We start from the raw sequence: 11,176 nt of genomic DNA, 5'->3' as shown, positions 1-11,176 counted from the left end.
GGTTCTCAAAAAAAAAATGTGGGAGCGCGTGAGATCCAACACGTCCACACTTAGCATGTGCGTAAAAAGAGAATTGAATGCCTGTGCGCTCACCCGAAAAGAGAGAGAATGTAAGGAATAAGCGAACAAGGAGGACATCTCACAAAAAGTTAAGGTTAAATGTCAAGTTGATGAGAAAATTGCTCCCGTGCTGTACCACACATGGTACTCCTCAGACTTCAGCAAAGCACCAACTCCAGGGAAAGCAAACTCAGAAATGGACCGGAATGCCCGTAATTTGGGCCGCCAAGCAGGCTTTTGGGCTTCTGCCAGTTGCAAAAGGTAGCTATAGATATTTTTTTTCTAAGAACGACCAAAGGTGAATCAACGCACTACGCATACTCAGCTATACAAAAGGTTTTTCTCTTTGAATAAAAACAACAACAACAAAGCTTTACCAAAATAATCTTGTAGTATTTACCAAGCTACTATATATATGCTCCTATATGGTAATGGTATTCAAACCTCAGCGATTCGTCCGTGGTTTCTGTTCATAGCTGCAAGGATTTTCTCAGCGCAACAAACGCAACCATAAATATCGGCGAGACAAGAAAGATCATGTACGGGATGATTTGGCCGATCCCCACCTCTGGCTCGTCTATGCTCGCGTAATAATTCTTCTGGCTGCCGAATTTGGTGAAGTACGTCTCGTAGCCTGTGTTTTTGGGCACTGGAATGCTGCCCATCTTCATGAAGTCCATTGCCTTCAGATGGTCAGGAGAAAAGGGAAAGATGTTAGTCGGTCAAGTTACCAAGGAAAGATGAGAATATATTCCAAAGATGTTATATCAGCTTTTCATGTCTAAGCTCACACTGTGGCTGCTTGGAGTCTTATTTCCTGAGCAAGAAAGGAATAGCTTAGGTCCCGAGACTCACCTGAAAGCTGAACACAAACATGTTTGCTTTCTTTCTGATCTCAACATTCGGGTGGTTTTTAAGTTTGCTATACATGCTCATTGCTTCCTTGGACCTGCAAAAGAAAGGTATTCATGGTATAACATGGAGGAAATCTCAGATAGCCAAAACACACCAAGTTAATAGTCCAAACTAGCAACAGGCCAGTTTAACGTGTACTAACAGTGCCGATGTTACTCTCAAATGAAACTACAGTTTAGTTAAAAGAATATACTGTATGGATATCATAAACTGTGCACCAATCCATTACTTAGAAGTAACCACATGGGCATTTTTGCATCTGAGGAGGAAAAACATAAGACTTCACGAATATAGTGATGCAGGGTAAGGGCATAAGAAGCAGAAAACTAAGGTACTACCTGCAGAGTGAATCGAGACAGATGGACCATTGCAGAGCAGCCTTTCCATGAAGTTCAGTCTGCACTTAATGTGTAAACAAATATATAGTAGGAACCGAGAAGGGCACATCAATACAAAAAATGGCAAAGCATGAACATATGCAAACTAGAAGGCACATATAACATGGGAAAAAGAGCTGAAATTCGTCATATTAGCTGAAGCATTATAGATGTGTAGTAAATGTTGAATTCTTTTGATCTTTCAGAATCTTAGCATAGCAAATAGGTCGTGTTTCACTGTCTAGCTATATTACAAAATTAGGAGCTCCATATCCAAATCAATTAGTTGACTGCTGTACTATGAAGCTAAGTTCATTTGCTATGATATTGTTCCCATACTACAATGAAAAGTAATTGAAAGGAGAATCACAGAACCAAAGGTGGCTCAACAGATCTTCCTAAAGGAGTTGGTGGGTGATAGAAAATAGGGCTTCCTGAGTTTAGGAAGTTGCCGAAGACAGAGTTCATAAATTATCACATGGAAGTGCAGTTTTTATCCCTACTATGTTTATTAAGAAATATTCTAACAGCATGAAAGTATGTCTAATTAAAGATTCAACGGTTAAGTACTAGACTTCTCATCAAGAAAAGGATTCCATTGAAAAGTTCATTTTTCTAGAGTTCCAGAGGAAACCCCGGTCTATCAGCACTGCATTCAGGACCTTTATGGTCTGTTACAGTCCAGGAAAAGAAAACACCACAGCTGGCTCAAACCCATCTCATCACCATCAAGGTTCCTAAGAAAATACCTCCAGGTTTACATAATGTTTCAGCCAGCCAAAATATAGACATTTATATAGGATCAAGTCCCTCAGTCACCGTAGCATCCTTGTTGAAAGTTCATATTCTTACCAGAAACCAACAATAATTAACCCAATAGATTCAATAACTTTTCTTGTATGTGTAAATAGTAATACCTTAAAGTCCACAGCGTCCATCACTTTTTCATAATAAGGCAATGCTTGTTTAAGCCTTCCAGTATTCATCATCTCATCACCTTCCCTCAAGGCCTTCCATATGACAATTTTAAATACATACCAAAGACATGTGCATTAAAGCAAAGATGAAAACTGCAAAAGTCCAAGATGTTACAAAAATACTAGGCACAGAAAAAGGGCACAAGGTTCAACAAACAGAAGGGGAGCATAAGTGTAAATTAAGCTGACACTGGCATTTAATACACATTTTATATACTACACAAATAACTTTATATATGCTGGCAACCAAATTCAAAACTCGCGGCCTATTTGAAATGCTGGAATTTCACCAAAACTGTCCAATTTCCATGGTAATCAGAAATTATTGATGTTGCAAATGGAGCCTAAATGTGGTAAAGAAAAACATGATCCTTACAAACAATGGTGGACATTCTCTAGATCAAGGTGGGCGACGGGCTCTTATTCTCTCTCTTTTTTTTTCCTAAACATAAGTTAATTTCACTACTTATATGTCAAGTATAACCTAATATAGCCCTCTTATTGTGTCCCCTCTCTGTTTTCAGGCAAGAGTCCCACTTCTTACAAAACATTCCGACGCTAACAAGAAATTGCTTGAAGGGTAGGCCTGGTGCAGTGGTGAGAGCTGTCTCACTGAGTCACCAGGTCGTGGGTTCGAAGCAGCCTCTCCGCAAATTTTGCGGGAAAAAGGCTTGTCTCGGTTTATCCCTTCCCACAGACCCCACTCATGTGGGAGCCTCTGGCACTAGGTCTGCCCTGCTAACAAGAAATTGCTTCTCATTGTGTCCAAGTTCATGAGCGAGCAATGCATATAAGCACATGAAACATCTAAAAGTTCATATGTGTGCAGATGTAAAATCATAATGGAATTATCACATACATAATCACAAAAACATACAGTTTTTCTAGTATGCTGATCTCATTAGTAACTCCAGAATATAGCACTCTCGTCTATGATGATCTGCACTTGAACCATCTATATTTACTTTTCAGCTTATGCTTACATTCACTCTCTGTTGATTCTGAATTTCTGATTCTTCTCAACAATTTGTATAGCATGCATTCCTATGCTTGATGTTGACATGCTGTCAAGTAACACAACAATAGAAGGTTCAAGCAATCTACCAGCACCCTCACAGTTCAATAGCCATAATAAAAGTTGAGTCTTGTTGATAACAAGGTCAAACATTCAAAACAAAATGAAATAGGAACAAACTGTCCTGAACATTAAGTAAAGCTATCACGCAAAATAACTGACACAGTATAAACATTGAATAAAATAAAATTTGAAGATTACTCCCATACATGACATAGAAGTCCCTTAAAAGTGCAATCATTAAAGGGATAAAAAAGGTCGAGCTAAATCACTGGAGTTTCAACTTAAGTGGAGTCATGTTTCAATCAGTACCTCGATGCACTCTGCTTTTGTCTTTGCATCGATTACTATGTTTTGTCGATTCCTATATGCAGCTATTAGCTCTTTGGTGCGCTTATCCTTGGCTGCCTTTTCTTCTGCACTTAGAGTCTCTCCACCAAGGCGTATATTTCTTCCACCGCCATACTAGAAGGAAAGGTAATGGCAAATCAGAACCAGGGAAACACATCAATACCACAAAGCATATCATACTGTAATCAAGCTTCATCAAGAATCAATGACATATATCATAGAATGGCAACAGTTTACAAACATGCCGTATATCAATATCAGCTAACCTGAAACCAAAGAAAGGGGAAAAAAGCAAGACATCATGGAATGATTTTTAAGTTTATTTCAGATGTCATCTCTTAGCGTATCAACAAAACAAGATAAAATGTTATATAGCAAGAGAGACAATTTTAAAAGTGGTTCTGTAAAGTGTTGTTTAGCAATCTTTGAAAGACTGACTATCCATGTCAATCCAGTCTAGTAATGGATACCTATTTCTGGTCCTGAAAGTGATTCTTGGACAATGGTTGATGAGCCATGTAGCATGTAACTAATTAAATGAAACGACTGAGAACATGGAAAGGGCGTGGATAGTTCAAACTAGTTTTAGTGACAGATTGCCATCCGAATTCCCGAAAATAAGTTTATGGTTATTGATGTCCAAACTTATGAGTAGCTTGTTGCCAATGAGGCAATGAGTAGCATAATAATGAGTTTACAAATTAGATCAGTATGGAGATTCAAAGACAACATTTACCACAAATAAAGTAGAAAATTGTAACAGGATGGATCAAGTGAGCAAAAATACATCAGAATCATAATTTGACTCTCGAGATAGTAAAAGTCATATTACACAGCCAGACATGTCCAATCAATAGACAAGTCTTGCTGCATTAAAGGTAGTAACGAGATCATAAGATGAAAAGTGAATTCAAATATGAACATACTAACCCTGGTAGTCTTTTGTTTAAAGAGAATATATGTTTCCATAGGAAGTTGGCAAGTTGAAGAGTTTCATAGCATTACTAGATGGTTGGCTTCTTCACTAAAGTTCCAATTAGCTTCAGAAATAATTGAAATGAATATACCTTGTACAACTTCATTCTGAAATTGAAGTCAATTTGTGTTTGTTATTGTTATGTTGTTGTTATTCTTCGATCATAATTCAACATTACAGTAAAGCTCGCACATACTAGGTTTTTTTTGTATTTGAAAGTAAAAGAAAGATACAAATACAGCACTGAGATGTTACAACTATATCTTACCGCCTTTGAAATATTTTGTGGCCTTGGAAACATTCCCCATGATCTAACCGTGGGTCTATAAACATCTTCATCTTCTTCTGGCTCAAGAACAGTTGAAGCGGGTTCTACCTTGTCAGATTCATTTGGTTTAGTAGTTGATGATTGAGATGTTTCCTCTGACTCCGTGTCGTCTACCGGTTGGATTTCTGTTGGGAGAGGAGACTTCTCGAATCTGCTAGGGTCTCCAACTATTATCTCCACCTCAGGAAAATCGTCATCTCGTAAAGGCTGAAAGGCTGGAGCCAGCCCAGGTAGTAGACCTCTAGAACGTTTTTTCTCAAAGAAGTCGAGACCCAAAAAATCAGTCTCATCAAACTCGTACCCTCCTTTCTTGCCAAAGGAGACTTCTTCACTAAGTAAGGCATTCTGACCTAAAAAAAATCATGGACAGTACAAATAAAAATATATTATGGCATTAATGTATAGGATCAAAATACCACTACTAAAATCATTTCCAATTGTCCATGCCCTGGGTCCAAATCCAATTCATTTTTTATTGGAAATGCTATTGTAGTAGTCATGAGCATTAATAACATCACTGAAACAGGGTCATGAGAGCATTCCCGTCCCATACATACCATATACCATCTATCCTAACCATTCTTCGGTTCGATTCGTGGGGTTTAATCAACTCACCAAAATCCGGCGAGCCTCCCAGCAGCGGGGAGTCACCACCACCAGCCGGGCCCGCTCCGGGCCCGTTGCCGTTTCTGTACTCCAACGCCCGCTTGAAGGCCTCCTTACTGCCGGACTCACCCACCGAAGCCTGCGGCTGCGATGGCGGTGGAGACTGTGGCGGCGGCGGCGCGGGAGGCGGGGCCGGCGCCGGGCTCGGGCTCGGGCTGTCCCTCTCCTTCTTGTATGCGGCGGCGCGGGCGAAAGCGAGCTTGACGGGGTCCGGCTTCTCAGCCCCCTCGGGCGGAGGCGGAGGCGGCGGCGAGGCGGGGGCGGATGGAGCGGGCGGGCACGGGAGACGGAGGAGTCTCTGCGATGGCAGAGTGAGGGCCTTGGGCGCGGCCGCGGCGAGGGGTTTGCGGGTGTGGGCGGGAGGGAAGGGGAGACGGCGCGGGGGCGCGGAGGAGAGGATGGAAGATGCCGCGCCCGCCGCAGCGGCCATCGTTTTGGGGGCCGGTCCCGGTGGGATAGGAGGTGATTGGTGGCGGCAGGGGACTGAAGACGACAAGCCGAGCGTTTGTTATCCGTTGCCCGCGTGGCGCGGGGAAGGCGGGAGTGGGGCTGCTGCTTCACTGCGGGAAGAGACCCAAGGCAGGAATTTTTTGTGGTACTTGTAGTTTTTATTACGAAGAATTAGAATTAAACTCGGTAGCGTATGCTACGGCGTAACTAAATTTACGACAAGATAACAATATAAAAGTAACATTTAATCAAAAAATAAAATTCGTAAAATTAACATAGTCACGGGGAGCGCGACGTCGCAGGCTCACTAACTATGCCCTCATAATTTGAGCATAAACATATTGTATTGTTACAAAAAAAACGATAATGCAAGTGTATTGTTTGGAATGCCAATATTACAAATTGAATTTTGCGCATGGCTAAAATTTCCATTGACGATTTGCAATCATCAAGGTATGCATTTATAGTATTGTGCATTTATGTATATGCACGTAAAAGTTCATATCACCGTAACAAGGTTAATTGATTCTTCAACCAATTTTCCTAGATCCAGGTGACCACGGAAGCACCTTGTGCTATCATGAATTCGTAATTACACGAGTGACGCGGCTACGGCGGTGGTGCTGAAGACATTTGTTTCATCAAAGCTATGGAATGCTCCGCTGCAATAGTTGCATCTTAGGCTGTATAAGACTATCTCCAACAACAACACATAAGATACAAGACCCATTTAACGTTTGGGTAGCACTACAGGCAAAAGGTTCGATACCTATTCGACATCTTTTCTAACAACAGAACCTAAAAGAGAATCATTTCTGCAAATGAGTTTTCAGGAGAGAGGATACTCATATTTGGGTTGTGCCTCTCAGGCAACCCAAAATGAATCTCCCGTATAGGTACTCTGTTGGCGACTAATTTTAAGTCTCCTACTACCCATTTTAAATTTGGGTGTCCATATGGGTCATCTATTAAAGACAGTCTAAAGAGCAGCAGGCACCTCAAATTCATTGCACTGTGTCATGATCTCTACAGTTGAATTGGCAAGCACTGAAATAATGTCATGGGAAGCAGGATCAGCGAATACACGAATACGGTTTGAGGCGCAAGTGATGCAAGATTTAGATGTTTTTATTGAGCCAACTTATCAAGGGGATCATATGTTGGCAAGGTGATGTACCGCGGGCAATCCTTGCTTTTAAATACACTTCCATTCGTTAGAGTAGTAAGACAATCATGAGGCTGGAAATATAAATTGAGATGAGCATTGCCTTGCAATATGTGTCATTTGAAATTTAGAAATAAGGTGCAAGCGGTAGTCTTACCGCCTATGACCAAGCTCAAGTTGTGGTCTCCTCGTATTGCATAGGCGATGGTAAGGCTTGTTATTGACACCCTTCTCCAGACCCTATAGAGCCGGAGCTCTCTGCATTGGGTACGTCCTTTTTTTTATCTAATTTGGGGGACAGAACTGTTCAGAGAAATATTCAAAAGTGAAATTTATGCAACACATATTGACCAGAAGCTAGTAGCGAGCAGTTTGCAAGTTAAAACACAACCAAACAGTAACCAAACAGGCACCGGACATCGTTATTGTTATCAAGTTTTGTTTCCACATGACTCAACAATCGTTCAGCATTATACATGGGATATAAAATTCTTCAGAAACATTCAAATTTTAGCAAATGAAATTTCGATCCTGTAGGAATAATATTTACAGATATGTTTTGGTGGTAATCTGTCTACACAACAGTCATCGGTTCTACTCATGGCCATAATATTTCATAGCAACAAATTGTAGGGTGTTGTTCAAAGGAAAATGAGGAACTCACCTTCAATTCTTTACCGTAATCAAAATGTGAATTGAATTTACCAGCACTGGAAGTGACCTATAATCAATTTGAAAAATGTTTGGAACTTTGTAAACTTTGGTTGGGCCAAAAATCCAGCCTCCTCCACCATTAATCTTTTTCTTTCTCTTATTCGCAGCCCAGCTCCCTCCTAAAAAAAACGCTTTCCCTCCCTCTCGCTTACACATAGGACCTGCCCGTCAGCTACAACTCCGTCCCCTCCCCTTCTTCCTCCGACGGGAGATGCAGGCGCCGCAGCCCTCATGCGTGGGTGGGCCCCCACGCAGCAACCCCGGTGCCCCAGTCCTGCCCCTCCTAATTGCTCCCCGCCCCACCTTCGGCGCCACGCGCGCACCTGCATCGTCCCAGGCCCCACAACCGCCTTGCCATCTCCCTGCGTGCGCATGCAAAGAGCTGCCACTGCCCTGCTCGTCGGGCAAGCGCCCACGCAGCCCCTCGGCCCCAGTTATACTTCACAGTAACTCAAAAAAAAGCTCTATAGCTACTGCAACTCCATGTCTTTAGCCAAACAAAATTGTTAAGCCCAAATATGTCTACGATATTATTTTTTACCATCAACACCTATACACGAAAATTAATAAATTTTATGAAGGTTTATTTATGGAATAATGTCCTGAAAATATATTTTCATGGCATTTTTTAGCCACCTTCACGGAATATTTATTTCGTTGGTGCAAAGGAAAGGTAGCTCAAGTAGTATTCTTGAGTAGATTTCTTGTACCCAGGGGTTTTAAATGAATTGGGAAAATTGGATCCATACCATTAAAAGATCCTGACTTTGGAGAAATACCATCAAAAGATTCAGCTTTAGATAAATAGCATTGAAAGGTTGCTCCGTTGTTGATTTCAACCATTTTGTGTTAACTTGTCAATGGCGGATCCAGGAAAAATTTTAGGGGGGTTGAACAAAAGTGCGACAACAATATACCTCTGACTGCTGCTCGATCTTAAGTCTCAGCCCCACCTACACGATAGAACTTTGCCTAAAAATTCATGGGGGCTCTAGGGCTCCAGTATCGGTAGAGGGGGCTCGAGCCCCCCCCCCCCCCCCCCCGTTGAATCCGCCGCTGCTTGCCGTTGATTTGCTCAACTTGCTCGTAAGAAAAAAGAACGCAAGACTCACAGGAAGGTTGCCATGACCAAATCCACGGCCATCAGCGGTCGTCAACGCCACTACTCGCGTTCAGTCCAGCCTGCGCTGCAGTTCACAGCCACGGCCCACAGCCTATGGAGCTGCTCCCCCTCCCCTCTCCTTCACCACACTAAGCTTGTCGTGCCATCTCGAGCTGCTGCTTGCCATCCATCATCTCCAATTTCTTCCTCCTCTGTTGTCGAGCACAGAAGGAGTTCGCACCCGTCGATCTGCGACGCCTAATCACTGTGTGGTCCGATTCCTTCAACGCTGAGCATCCATAGACTCTCCTCCACCTTTCCCAAGCCGTGCCCCTTGCTCTCCTTGTCTGTACTGAACTGTTCTCGATCTTTAGAGCCGCAACCATGGCCGCCAATGGCGCTCGATAGTCGATACTCCCCTGCTTCCCCTCCCCCAACCCAACACACACACTATGAACCCCCAAAATTGAAACCCCTCATCCGTCTATCTCTCCCTATACCCTAGGATTTAGGAATGGTAGCCTAGAACTGGATTTCAGATTCAGGAATGGTAGCCTAGAACTGGATTTCAGATTCAGGAATGGTAGCCTAGAACTGGATTTCAGATTCAGGAATGGTAGCCTAGAACTGGATTTCAGCGAAGCTCCACTAAGCACCATGGTGAGCACGGTGGCGCTCATGTCGATGGTCGTCGTCGTTGACTCAGCCCAGGCCGGACTGAATGGCAAATCAACGGCAAGTTAACAGAATGGTAGAAATCAACAATGGAGCAACCTTTCAATGCTATTTCTCTAAAGCTGAATCTTTTGATGGTATTTTTTTAAAGTCAGGATCTTTTAATGGTATGGATCCAATTTTTCCATCATTTTGGGATTTACCAAATGGGATGTCAACTGAAAAAGGTATAAAGGATAGTATGTACCGAGCATTTTCAGAATCAAAGCTGGATCAAAATTAAGACAAATGCAGACAAGATAGCCTAACAGACATATTGTACATAATCTATTTCCATTTAAGACAAATGCATGGAACCTCTCTAGAAACTTGCCACTGCTTATCCCAGGATTGTTTGGTGTAAGAAGTTGAGTTGATGGTTGAAAGCGTCAATAGATTTTGAAAATATACGTCACAGTTTTTTCTATTTGTGGGCAATCAGCAAAATAGATCCCAAGCTCCTTGATCTGCAATGCACGTAAAATTTGTGCCACCTTGCTTTCTCAGCACTATACTTCAAATGAAACCGAACTTTTTTTGTCGGGTATACCTGAGTAAGGGATTTCGAATCATTCCTAGGCAACAGGATCCAGCTTCTCGATCCTCGAGCATTCCATGGCGGCGTAGGCCGCCTCGTCATCCATGCAGATCGCTGCCGCCTCCGCCATCACAGCAAAAAAAATCCCTCTGACTTCCACAAACCACGCGTGCCCCAAAAGCTAGGGTTTTACATGTTCAAGGCCAGCGCGGCAGCGCAGGAGTCGTACTCCTCCTGCTACTCCTCCCGCTGCCGCCGGAGATCACGATGGCCTCGGTGCTGCGTCCGTGTCCCCGCTCGGCTGCGACACTCGCGGCTGGCAGCAGCGGTGCGGGCTCCATGGCGTGGCCGTCCTCAAAAGGGAGCCACGGCGAGGCTTGGACTGGCGGATGCGGGAGGCGGCGGCCAGCGGGAACAGCTGGGGGCGTGCGTGGGGATGGGATGCCGCGCGTGGATCGCACGAAGACAGACCGACAAGCCGAAGTTTGGGCGAGGGAGGGAACGCTATGAGCGAGCAAGATATTTTTGTTGAGGCTTTTTCAGTGTGCCATTAGGAAAGATGCTTCATTCTTACATGTCACTAAAAAGTTCACACGGACCTTGGTACCATGACGCTAAACTTTCTTGTCCTCCACACCATTCCATTCGCCTTCTGTTAGGTTTCCACTGTTTGGCAGCCCTGACATACGGGCCCGACCAGTGATAATGTCCAGAATACCCTTCTCTCGTAACCCTGCCCTCTCCCTTTCTCTCTCCGGCCAGTGGGGC

General features: G+C 43.3%; 1 protein-coding gene across 2 annotated transcripts; it reads right to left on the bottom strand.

Annotated features, from left to right (window-relative positions):
• Positions 1 to 257: 257 nt before the first annotated feature.
• LOC136511891 (uncharacterized) lies at positions 258 to 6,278 on the bottom strand. 2 transcript variants are annotated; one of them, XM_066505909.1, is made up of 7 exons: positions 5,675 to 6,276; positions 5,000 to 5,409; positions 3,717 to 3,869; positions 2,270 to 2,362; positions 1,314 to 1,372; positions 916 to 1,009; positions 258 to 743 (listed from the first exon to the last, which is right to left on the bottom strand). In XM_066505909.1, the coding sequence occupies exons 1-7, from the start codon at positions 6,153 to 6,155 to the stop codon at positions 531 to 533; spliced, it is 1,503 nt and encodes a 500-aa protein (XP_066362006.1). In that variant the 5' UTR covers positions 6,156 to 6,276; the 3' UTR covers positions 258 to 530. The 2 variants fall into 2 exon arrangements, 1 of the variants encoding a protein (XP_066362006.1); XR_010772898.1 differs by having other exon boundaries at positions 606 to 743; positions 1,314 to 1,377; positions 5,675 to 6,278.
• Between the last annotated feature and the right edge of the window lie 4,898 nt (positions 6,279 to 11,176).

Source organism: Miscanthus floridulus, chromosome 16, assembly GCF_019320115.1.
Source record: "Miscanthus floridulus cultivar M001 chromosome 16, ASM1932011v1, whole genome shotgun sequence".
Taxonomy (NCBI): domain Eukaryota; kingdom Viridiplantae; phylum Streptophyta; class Magnoliopsida; order Poales; family Poaceae; genus Miscanthus; species Miscanthus floridulus.
This window is presented reverse-complemented; position numbering and strand designations above follow the sequence as displayed.